This window comes from Hyperolius riggenbachi, chromosome 9, assembly GCF_040937935.1.
Source record: "Hyperolius riggenbachi isolate aHypRig1 chromosome 9, aHypRig1.pri, whole genome shotgun sequence".
NCBI classification, from domain to species: domain Eukaryota; kingdom Metazoa; phylum Chordata; class Amphibia; order Anura; family Hyperoliidae; genus Hyperolius; species Hyperolius riggenbachi.
In genome coordinates this window covers 208795-220946 of record NC_090654.1, presented here as the reverse complement: position 1 = coordinate 220946, position 12152 = coordinate 208795, and the positions used below count along the sequence as shown (strand labels likewise).

General features: G+C 45.8%; 1 protein-coding gene across 2 annotated transcripts in view; it reads left to right on the top strand.

Annotated features, from left to right (window-relative positions):
* DDR2 (discoidin domain receptor tyrosine kinase 2) overlaps positions 1 to 7699 on the top strand; it is a 549319-nt gene extending 541620 nt beyond the window's left edge. For both annotated transcript variants that reach the window (XM_068251775.1, XM_068251776.1), the window contains one exon: positions 5385 to 7699. In XM_068251775.1, coding sequence (XP_068107876.1) covers positions 5385 to 5558 — 174 coding nt within the window. In that variant the 3' untranslated portion in view covers positions 5559 to 7699. The remainder of the gene's footprint in view (positions 1 to 5384) is intronic.
* Positions 7700 to 12152: the final 4453 nt, after the last annotated feature.

Genomic DNA, 12152 nt, shown 5'->3' with positions numbered 1-12152 from the left:
CCATGGCTGTGTAAGACTGCCTCAAATGCCCACAGAACTTCCTGGCCTGCTTCAGGACATTCGCTAAGCCAGGGTACTTTGCCACAAATCTTTGAACCACTAGATTCATGACATGTGCCATGCAGGGTATGTGTGTCAGCTTCCCCATATGCAAAGCGGCAAGCAGATTGCTGCCGTTGTCGCACACCACGTTGCCTATCTCCAGGTGGTGCGGGGTCAGCCACTCATCCACCTGTTTCTTAAGAGCAGCCAGGAGAGCTGCTCCAGTGTGACTCTCCGCTTTGAGACAAGACATGTCTAAGATGGCGTGACACCGTCGTACCTGGCATGCAGCATAGGCCCTGCGGAGCTGGGGCTGTGTAGCTGGAGAGGAGAACTGCCACTCAGCCAAGGAGGAGGAGGACAGCGAAGAGCATGTAGCAGGAGGAGAGGAGGTGGCAGGAGGCCTACCTGCAAGCCATGGAGGTGTCACAATTTGGTCCGCTGCGCCCTGCTTGCCATCGTTCACCACCAGGTTCACCCAATGGGCTGTGTACGTAATGTAGCGGCCCTGCCCATGCTTGGCAGACCAGGCATCCGTGGTCAGGTGTACCCTTGACCCAACGCTCTTCGCAAGAGATGACACCACTTGCCTCTCAACTTCACGGTGCAGTTGGGGTATGGCCTTTCTCGAAAAATAAGTGCGGCCTGGCATCTTCCACTGCGGTGTTCCGATGGCCACAAATTTACAGAAGGCCTCAGAGTCCACCAGCCAATATGGTAACAGCTGCCGAGCTAACAGTTCCGCCACGCCAGCTGTCAGACGCCGGGCAAGGGGGCGACTGGCCGAAATTGGCTTCTTCCACTCAAACATTTCCTTCACGGACACCTGACTGCTGCTGTGGGCAGAGGAGCAGGAACCGCTCAAGGGCAGAGGCGGAGTGGAGGAGGGTGCCTGTGAAGGGGGAAGGGAGAAAGCGGCAGAAGCAGATAATGCACCTGATGGAGGAGGAAGAGGAGAAGGAGGGTGGCTTTGCTTTTGTGTGCTGCTGCTGCTTTTGCTCAGGTGGCCATCCCATTGCTGTTTGTGCCTTTTCTCCAGGTGCCTTCGTAAGGCACTTGTCCCTACGTGAGTGTTGGCCTTTCCACGGCTCAATTTTTGTTGGCAGAGCGAACAGATGGCTTTGGTCCGATCTGAGGCACACACATTAAAAATTTCCACACCGCTGAGCCACCCTGGGATGTGGGCACTATGGGGACCTCAGCAGCTGATGCTGAAGGGCAAGTTGGCTGGCTGTACATAGGTGGCGATACATGGTGCCGGACTTTGCCACCAGCTGTTTCTGACGAAGAGCTGCCCCAGCTTCTTTCAGCAACTCCTCTCCTCCTACTACTCTCTGACTCCCCCTCTGAACTGTCCCCCTCTTCATCTCCTCTATTGGGAACATACAGAGGATCCCTATCATCGTCATCATCGTAGTCATCCTGCCCAGCTTCGCTTGACTCAGAAAAATCCAAACATGCACCATCAGTAGGTCCTTCATCCTCCTTACACGTTACATCCATAGTGTTGCCGCGTAACGCAGACATATGAGCTGGTGAAAATTCATCTGTCTGTAACAACAATGGCTGTGCATCAGTGATTTCACCACTAAATAATTCTTGCGAAGTGTCAAATGCAGCGGAAGTGGTGCTAGTAGTAGCGCTGGTGGCTGAGCAAGATGAGGTGTTCTGTGTCGCTAAATACTCAACCACGTCCTGACAATTTTGGGACGTGATGGGACGTGCCTTCTTCCGAGCACTGTACTGTGGGCCAGGTCCACACGAAATTACATTTACACGACCTTGCGCAGACCTGCCGGGTGGCCTTCCTCTGGCTCTGGCACTACCTCTTCCTCTACCTGTTTTGTCCATATCCGGTATGCACGGAGTGGTATATCACACTGCGTGCACTCACGTAGGTAGGTGGGTTCACTTAACTGCACAGGTATGCGCACTGATGCGGTGGGTTCACTGAACAGAACAGGTATACAGTGGCGGGTTCACAGAACAGGTATGCAGTGGCAGGTTCACTGAACACAACAGGTATACAGTGGCGGGTTCACTAAACAGGTATACAGTGGCGGGTCCACTGAACAGAACAGGTATGCAGTGGCGGGTTCACTGAACACAACAGGTATGCAGTGGCGGGTTCACAGAACAGGTATGCAGTGGCAGGTTCACTGAACACAACAGGTATGCAGTGGCGGGTTCACTAAACAGTACAGGTATACAGTGGCGGGTTCACTGAACACAACAGGTATGCAGTGGCGGGTTCACTGAACAGGTATACAGTGGCGGGTTCACTGAACACAACAGGTATGCAGTGGCGGGTTCACTAAACAGGTATACAGTGGCGGGTCCACTGAACAGAACAGGTATGCAGTGGCGGGTTCACTGAACACAACAGGTATGCAGTGGCGGGTTCACATAACAGGTATGCAGTGGCAGGTTCACTGAACACAACAGGTATGCAGTGGCGGGTTCACTAAACAGTACAGGTATACAGTGGCGGGTTCACTGAACACAACAGGTATGCAGTGGCGGGTTCACTAAACAGTACAGGTATACAGTGGCGGGTTCACTGAACACAACAGGTATGCAGTGGCGGGTTCACTGAACAGGTATACAGTGGCGGGTTCACTGAACAGAACAGGTATGCAGTGGCGGGGTCACTAAACAGGTATACAGTGGCGGGTCCACTGAACAGAACAGGTATGCAGTGGCGGGTTCACTGAACACAACAGGTATGCAGTGGTGGGTTCACAGCACAGGTATGCAGTGGTGGGTTCACTGAACAGGTATACAGTGGCGGTCCACTGAACAGAACAGGTATGCAGTGGCGGGTTCACTGAACAGAACAGGTATACAGTGGCGGGTTCACAGAACAGGTATGCAGTGGCAGGTTCACTGAACACAACAGGTATGCAGTGGCGGGGTCACTAAACAGGTATACAGTGGCAGGTCCACTGAACAGAACAGGTATGCAGTGGCGGGTTCACTGAACACAACAGGTATGCAGTGGCGGGTTCACAGAACAGGTATGCAGTGGTGGGTTCACAGAACAGGTATGCAGTGGTGGGTTCACAGCACAGGTATGCAGTGGTGGGTTCACTGAACAGGTATGCAGTGGTGGGTTCACAGCACAGGTATGCAGTGGTGGGTTCACAGCACAGGTATGCAGTGGTGGGTTCACTGAACAGGTATGCAGTGGTGGGTTCACAGAACAGGTATGCAGTGGCAGGTTCACTGAACAGGTATGCAGTGGTGGGTTCACTGAACAGGTATGCAGTGGTGGGTTCACTGAACAGGTATGCAGTGGTGGGTTCACAGAACATGTATGCAGTGGCAGGTTCACTGAACAGGTATGCAGTGGTGGGTTCACAGCACAGGTATGCAGTGGTGGGTTCACTGAACAGGTATGCAGTGGTGGGTTCACAGCACAGGTATGCAGTGGTGGGTTCACAGAACAGGTATGCAGTGGTGGGTTCACAGCACAGGTATGCAGTGGTGGGTTCACAGCACAGGTATGCAGTGGTGGGTTCACAGCACAGGTATGCAGTGGTGGGTTCACAGCACAGGTATGCAGTGGTGGGTTCACAGCACAGGTATGCAGTGGTGGGTTCACAGAACAGGTATGCAGCCAGACAGGAACAAGTTAAGCCTAACTAATCTTTCCCTGAGAGACAGTCTGCAGCAGCTCGCCCTACTCTCACTAACGCAGGCAGCACACGAGTGACCGTAATGGCCGCCGCTGCCTGCCTTATATAAGGGGGGGTGGGGCTCCAGGGGCTAGTGTAGCCTAATTGGCTACACTGGGCCTGCTGACTGTGATGTAGAGGGTCAAAGCTGACCCTCCATGTGCATTATGGGGCGAACCGAACTTCCGCAAAGGTTCGCCTGCGGGACGCGAACGCGAACCACTGAAGTTCGCATGGAACCGTTCGCAGGCGAACCGTTCGGCCCAACTCTATTCTTCACCTACAAGAAAGACCCAGGAGTAGTCTTAGCTACCGTAATATCTATGTTAAGGCAGGCCCCTTATTACACTTTCTCTTACAGGGCTATGGAAACCGTTTTGCCCATGCGATAAAGCGAGGTGCAAAAATGAAATCATGCCTAGCAGAGGTTGGTTTTGATCCATCAACTTCTGGGTTATGGGCCCAGCACACTTCTGCTGCACCACTCTGCAGTCTGCTTACATTTCTATACAATCTTCAAGTTTAAGAAGTGTACATTAGTTGAAATAGTTACACTACAATCTATGTTACAGCAAGACCCTAATGACACTTTCTCTTAAGGGGCTATGGCAGCCAATTGGCCCATGTGGTAAAGCAAGGTGTAAAAAAATAAAGTACACATAGCAGAGGATGGTTTAAATCCATCAACCTCTGGGTTATGGGCCCAGCACACTTCTGCTGCGTCACTCTGCAGTCTGCTTACATTTGTATACAATCTTTAAGTTTAAGAAGGGTACATTAGTTGAAATAGTTACACTACAATCTATGTTACAGCAAGGCCCTAACGACACTTTCTCTTAAGGGGTTATGGCTATAGCATTGTAGTGTGTTGTGTTGGTGGTATAATGGTTAGGATAACAGCCTACCAAGCACTAGACCTGGGTTCAATTCCTGGCCAATGTATGTGAGTTGGCTTTTGACATCCTACAAATGCCTAAGCAAGCTCATTTTTATCTTAGATATATTATAATGGTACATGCTAGGCTGGCTTCAGCATGTAGTGTTGGGGGTGGTATAGGGGTGAGGAGAGCTGCCTACCAAGCACTAGACCTGGGTTCGATTCCCGGCCAATGTATGAGCTGGCTTTTGAAATCCTACAATTCCCTGGAAGACAAGACCCTCCTCCTCTGGAGGAGAAGGAGGGAAGGAGGGAGAGAGGATTACACTTCCTGATCTTGTAAAGCAGTGTAGGCCTGCAATTCAATGAGATTTCTGGCCTTAAAACAGTGGTTTGTATCAAATCTAGGTTTTTTATTGAGACTTTTGACACGTATCCTACTCAATCATGTCTCTGTCCAGGTTTTAGACCGTTTGAATCATCTTTTCCATAATTTTTCTGGCCACAATCATTTTTTATACATTTTTAAGTTCGCCTCTCCATTGAAGTCTATTGCGGTTCGCGAAAGTTCGCGCGAACCAAACTTTTACGGTAGGTTTGCGAACCGGGTTCGCAAACCTGAAATCGGAGGTTCGACCCATCTCTATTAGAGAGCTGGCATATGCTGGGAGCATAGTCACTAGTCTGTCACTAGGGATTCCCAAGTATTTTCTTATTCTGTCCACTGGTCTTTTTTTTATAACTCTTGGATAGGATGATAATAATATTTGTGATTTTGTATATTACAGGTATATCTTCCTCAGCCAGTCATTTGCCCGGACACAGTTTATAAACTCATGCTAAGTTGTTGGAAAAGAGAAGCCAGAGATCGTCCAAGTTTCCATGAAATCTACCAACTTTTGCAGCCGGAGTCATTTTCAAGAGACTTATCTTGGTGCATGTGTGACCAACTGCAAAATTAATTGGCATAGAAATATTTTTAGAGATGTGCTTGCTGAAAATTTTGTATTTTTCTGCTCTTTTTCCATATTGCATTTTATATCAGGTGGTGGAAAGCATCTTCACAATGTCTATTGCAAGGGTTCTGCTCTCAATCCCTGGCTGCACTGAAGCAACACTGGTTGACTAGCCAGTTTGCTACTTTATAAGCAGAAAGGGGAACTTTTTGGAAATAAGCTCACCTGATCTGTAAGGCTGATTGTAAGTAAAGTTTCTGATGGTCTAAAAGTACTGTCAGACCCTTTGTTTGTGATGGTTTGCCTTGGAGAAACACTCACAGCCTTTAAAGCAGCTCTGACTAGCAAATGAGTGAGAACTGGCCGCAGGCCAGCGATGACAGTTGGCATTCTGTAATCACTAACGTTTCGGTGGTTCTCTTATTGGTCAACACATTTGATCACATTAGGATAATTTTACGTTGTGCTAATGGCTCCTCCCTTCATCTACCCCAGTCATCTCTTCCTACTCCTGTATACGCAATTTACCATGTGGCTCTCGTCTCTTCTGCAACTCCCTTACTAAATCATCTATGGCAATATTGATATGTAACCTAAAAACTCATTTTTTTCCAGCAAACTCTCATAAGACCGTGGGATACAGGAGTTGAATTACTTCAACTAAACAATGCATGAGTCACATAGTTTTATCTCATGTACAAAATGTTCACTCCTTATCTCCTTAGAAGTGTAATCTTGTGTGCGCAGAACCCTCTCGCTTGTATCTCGGCATTGCTGAATTTGCTGACTAACCCAGTTACAGTATGTGTACTAAGTGTAAGGTGCACTGAATAACTGCTTTATTTTATTGCCCTGGTTTGTCCATGTAATTTGTCTGTAAAATATTTATCTGTACAGCACCACAAAATCATTAATAACAAAAATAACAGTCATTCCAGTCATTTTGTTTTTCTCTCAGTTGTCATCTGCAGTTAAAGTAAGCAGGAAATTGGCCACTGTTTTTGCCAAATGTACCGAGAGTGCACAAGACAGGCCATAAACATTGTAAAGCCTTATTTGGAGCACTTTCAATCTTGATGTAATCATTTCTCCATTTAATTATTCTACACAAACATTGGCCTTTTAAAATGCTGTTAACATGATTAAATTTTATTTTGTATTTGTCAGTCTGTTTAGCATATCACCTGGTAATCCAGCTCTGCTATCTCACATCATACCACAGTTTTGTTAGCAATAAAGGTAAAATATGGGGCTGGGATTACTAAGCTATGGAGAGGGGTTTTAAAGTACATTTCCACTTTTGTTAGAAAAACAATTGCTGAAAGGTAATGATGTGTAAGTAGTGTGTAATTTAATGTTATTAAACATGTTTCCATTCCAGTTTCCAGAAAGCTATGAATTTCCCCAACTGACTGACTATATCATGAAATTGCGCTTTGCAAGCCTGGCATATGGTTATTGGCTATGCAAGACAGAAATTTGCCTTAAAACAGAGACCCCTAAGGGATGATTTGCATATTCAGCAGTGATGCATTGAGGGACACCTCACACACTCACTCTAATTTGAATAATCACAATATCTGCTTTGCATAGCATTTCTAGTAAGAGGGCTTTTCGGTCCTTTTTACACCCTCACACACTTCTAGGATTTCTGGTTTACCATGATCTTGCTGGGTAATCTGTTATTGGCTAGACATTCCATTATCTCTGTCTGAGTAATCATCTAAACTGGACAGAAGATGCTGTTAGACAAATCCAGTGATTTGCAACTGACATTTTTACACCATTTTCTTACAATCAACTTTAGGAACACTCTGAAATGGATGTGCTTTTCATGCACAACCAGTCTAACATAAAGATATAGGCTTCATGCAATGAATAGCAGAGATGCCACCGCGCAGACAAGCGGCAGGGCGGCTGTCTCCGCGTTCAAGCCGGCGGCTGTTTCCGCGCAACAACATGTCTCTGGTTTGCCTAGTCCTTCTAGTGCAGTGTTTCTCAACATTTTATTGGTATGTACCCCCTTTAAAACCCTTGTACTCACCAAGTACCCCCTAGCATAGTAACCATTATGACAAGTACCCTTTAACAAATATATATTGAATCGTAGTGCATGATAATGGTTCTAAACAACTTCCAAGTATTTACTATTGCTTTTAAGTAGCTAAAATACTAATTTGGTGTTGTTTAAATAAAACTTATAATTTTCTAAAACTCTAAATTGGTTATTCTTGGTCAAGTGTATCAAGCCCGAGTACCCCCTGGAAGCATCAGAAGTACCCCCTGGGGTACGCGTACCGCATGTTGAGAACCTAGGTTCTAGTGCACACAGATGGAGAGCTATGCGCGCACGCGTGCCAGGTGACAGGACCTTTATGCCAGCAGAAGGGGAATCAGCTGATCAGGCCGATCAGCTGATCCCAGCTGGACTCCTGATTGGCTGAGTGGCTGGGACGGCGCTGCGGAGCGCTGTATGTATATATAGAACTTGCTTGTCAGTTGCTGGTTGTCTGCCGTTGCTAATACACACGTGTGAGCACTCAGACCTCAGTCAGATCCTACAGTGTGTTAGAACCAGTTGGAACTGGGAATTCACACTTAGCCAGATTCCGCCTTAAGTTATTACTGTGTTATACTTCAGACTAGTTCCCAGGTGTTGAGACCAAGGACCTCACACCTAAGTCTAGGTTATTACTGTGTTATACTTCAGACTAGTTCCCGGGTGTTGAGACCAAGGACCTCACACCTAATCTAGGATATTACTGTGTTATGCTTCAGACTAGTTCCCGGGTGTCGAGACCAATGACCTCACACCTCAGACTAGGATTGTACTATATTGATACTTGTTATGATCTTTAGCTTTGCTGACCTCTCTCTTGCTTTCTGATTCGGTACCTCGCATATGTGACTACCTGTTGCCAACCTTGCCTGTACCCTGACACTGAATCAGCCTTCTGTCTCTGTACCTTATCTGCTTGTGTGTTGCCGACCTGGCTTCTATGACCCTTCTGGTTGTCACCCGTCCCTTGGGTGAGCAGTCACTCTGTCATTCTTGAGACACCACCTCTATAGGTGTCCATTAGCTGTAAGACTTCCTGCTCTTCAGGAAGTCATTCTTACAGTGCAGTCAGGGGACATTACCTATAGAAGTCCACTGGTTGTAATACAGTCTGATTCCCAGCCCATCAGGGAATCCTTGGCTACAGTACAGTCTGATTACCGATCCATCAGGGAACTCCTGGCTGCAGTACATTATCCATCTCCTCCACTGACTGCAGCGCAGTCCAATCCCCTGCTCTTCAGGGAATCCTTGGCTGCAGTAGTGTCTGTATCTCCCGCTCCTTGGGAGATAACCTTTCTTACTGTTGCACCAAACACTCACATTACATTAGGTGTCTTGTGTCAAGCTATACTTGTATTATTGGTGATTCTGCAGATCACCATATAATCAGGTATAACATCTGTATTATTGGTGATACTGCAGATCACCAATAATCAGATACACTCTGTGTGCTGACACCAATCGTTACACTTCAATTAATAAAGCATTACTGCATGTGGTAATGCAGAAAACAGCTGATCTTACCAAACCTTTAGTAATGCCAATTTATTAAGGCTGTTATATTTAAATTACCAACCAATTATGTAAATCACCAACTTGTGCACTAAATACCTCAACACAAGTTTATAAATGGCAGTAAAGCCAAGTAAGATGTTTGGTATTTAACCAGTTTAGCACACAGGCTTTAGCTCTTATGTCCAAAAAGGAGGTCGCTTATGTATCCAGGTCATGGGAGCTACATCTATGAAAAAATGCCCACCGCCGGACTATCACGTGTGCGTCTCTGCGTCAGTACCGATTGCTCGGATCCCCATTGCCTGCCATGATAATTTTATAGTGATCATTTAAACAATAATTTGCGCTTTGCTACCATGGTAGAGAAGATGGATCAGTTAACGACCACTGGTTGATGCTGATCCCCGAACCATCTTAACTTTGGTACTTAACTTATATTTGAATGATTACTGTTACAGCCAATCACAGCCACCATTCATAAAAACAATTAAAAATAACAGATAAATAGTAAAGATTTGTTAAGAAGCATGTGCGAGTTTGGGCATTGCAAAATCACACATAATGCTTTCAATGGCGACACAAGCATTTGTTTTCCAGCCATTATTTGTGCCAATGCATGAAATCACAACATTTGTACAATTCCCATAGACTGTTAGCAAGTGACGGTGGTCTATGGAGGATGACACAGGTGCAACAACATGCAAAGGCGAAAAATTGTCCATTGGAAAATGCTGGTGTCAACCATGGACACAAGTGTGGCCTCTAATAAACTACATGATATAGCGTAGTATTGATACAGATGTGTAACGATCAGTGTAACAGAGAGGGTCTGATTACCGGCGATCTGCAGTATCACCAAGAATGCAGATATATACCCGATTATAGATGATCTGCAGTATCACCGATAATCAGATATATCTCTAACCTCTGGACACCTGAGTAATATATGAGTGTTTGGTGCAACAGTAATACTTTGAGGAGAGCACCCTTACAGTGGGTGTGAGGCAATAGGAGGTACTGCCCTGAGAACAGATTCCTTCCAAAGGACTGAGGCTCCCCAAGGGGCGGAGCCAGGCTGAGAGTAGGAAGGATCAGAGAGTGAGTGACACCAAGGAGAAGTGTCACTGACAGGTCTCTGAACTATTTCCCAACAGGAGAAATAGTTCTCGAGGTTGGACAGGCCAGGTCGGCAACAGATTGACAGATTAGGTACAGAGACAGGAGACAGATGCGGAATCCTAAGACTAGCCGAGTTCAGTAACAGAGTATCAGAATGACAAAGGTACAAAATCAGAGATCAGAGGAATGGTCAGGAAAGAAGAAGGTCATAACAAATAATCAACAATTCCTAGACTAAGGTGTGAGTTCCGTGATCATTAACACCTAGGAAACTGGTCTAGATAATAACACAATAGATTACAGGATTTCCTAGACTAAGGTGTGAGCTCCGTGATCATCAACACCTTGGAAACTGGTCTAAAATAACACAGATACTGACAGGGTCTGAGTGCTACCACGTAGTGATCGCAACGCCAGACACCAGAGGAATGACCAGCACCCAGAATATATACATCAGCGCTACCCTGCGCCTCCCCTAAGTGCTGGACCAATGAGAACTGAAAGAATTGTCAGTTGACCGGCCTGGTCAGCTGACACCCCTCTGGCTGTCATAAATGCTCTGCCTCTCCGCGCGCGCACGCGTCCTTCTGAACTAGTGTGGACTATCAGTCCCAGCCACACCAGACATGTGTTGTAATGCTTCTGCTGTTTTGAATGCAGAATCCGCCGCAGCACTGTCCGAGCGTGCGGCGTTTTCTCCACATTCAACAGTACTGAGACGGGTAGGCCTATGCGTGCAATCTGCCGCGTCGGACGCGGAATCCGCCGCCTTGTTCTCTGGGCATGCGGCGGTTTCTCCGCATTCCATCAGGCCAGTGAATGCAGGTCCCTGCGCGCAAGCTGCTATGTTGAACGCGGAATCAGCCGCCTGACTCTGAGTACTTGCGGCGGCTTTTCCACAATTTCTCACAAGATGCAGGATAAAAGTATCTAAAAAGTTTAAAACTTGAGGAGGCGGTTGTGGACTTACCTCCTCCAAGCAGACACAAAAATTGCCAATGGGTTTGTCAAATAGAACAAGTATATTTGCATACTCCATGGGACAATGCAAGGCGTTTTGCAGGTTTGATCCTGCTTCATCAGGCAATAACAATGGAGTAATAGTAGATGTGATCAGTAGAAGAGGCAGGCACATCTGTCAAAAATTGTCAGTGGGAAAATGCTGGTGTTATCCACAGACACAAGTGTGGCCTCTAATAAACAACACGAGACCAGTTGTTTTTCTATTGCAGTGTATTGCAAATTCTCATTCCACAGAATATAAAGGTAGTGATGGGTGTAATGTCCTAATTATGATTATGTTCGTTAATTCATGAAAGTTTTATTATGGCCGTAATCAGAAATTCGTAATTTTACGGAATTATGCAGAATTTCACGTTTACACAAAATGTTGTACTTCCGTTTTATTTTCCGTAATTATGATCATTTCTGTAATGGAAACAAATAGTAATTTTGTTTTTAACACAGAATTTTGTCCATTCTCAAAAATGTGTTCCAGTCCAGATCCTCCTGATACATTTAAAGTGACAGCATGTGCAGGGGCCTTTGCATTATCAGATATTGCAAGGCCCAAAACCAAGTGTCGCAGCATGCATGACCGCTAAGTGCACTTTGAAAAAGAGCACCTGTCTTAGAAGTTGCTGCAGGTAGAGCCTCCTGATACATTTAAAGTGACAGTATGTGCGGGGACATTTGCATTATCAGTAATTGTAATCAAATGAGTTACTTTCCTGAGTTAAATAATTATTTAAATTTGCATAATTACTATTAGAAATGAAATTACGTCCATTTTTGTAATTAAAATAACGTTGTTTCTATAGAAAACACAAAATTACAAAATTGCGCGTTGAACGCAAATTTGCAACGGAATGCAAAATTATGCGATGCAAATGATCCTTATGGAA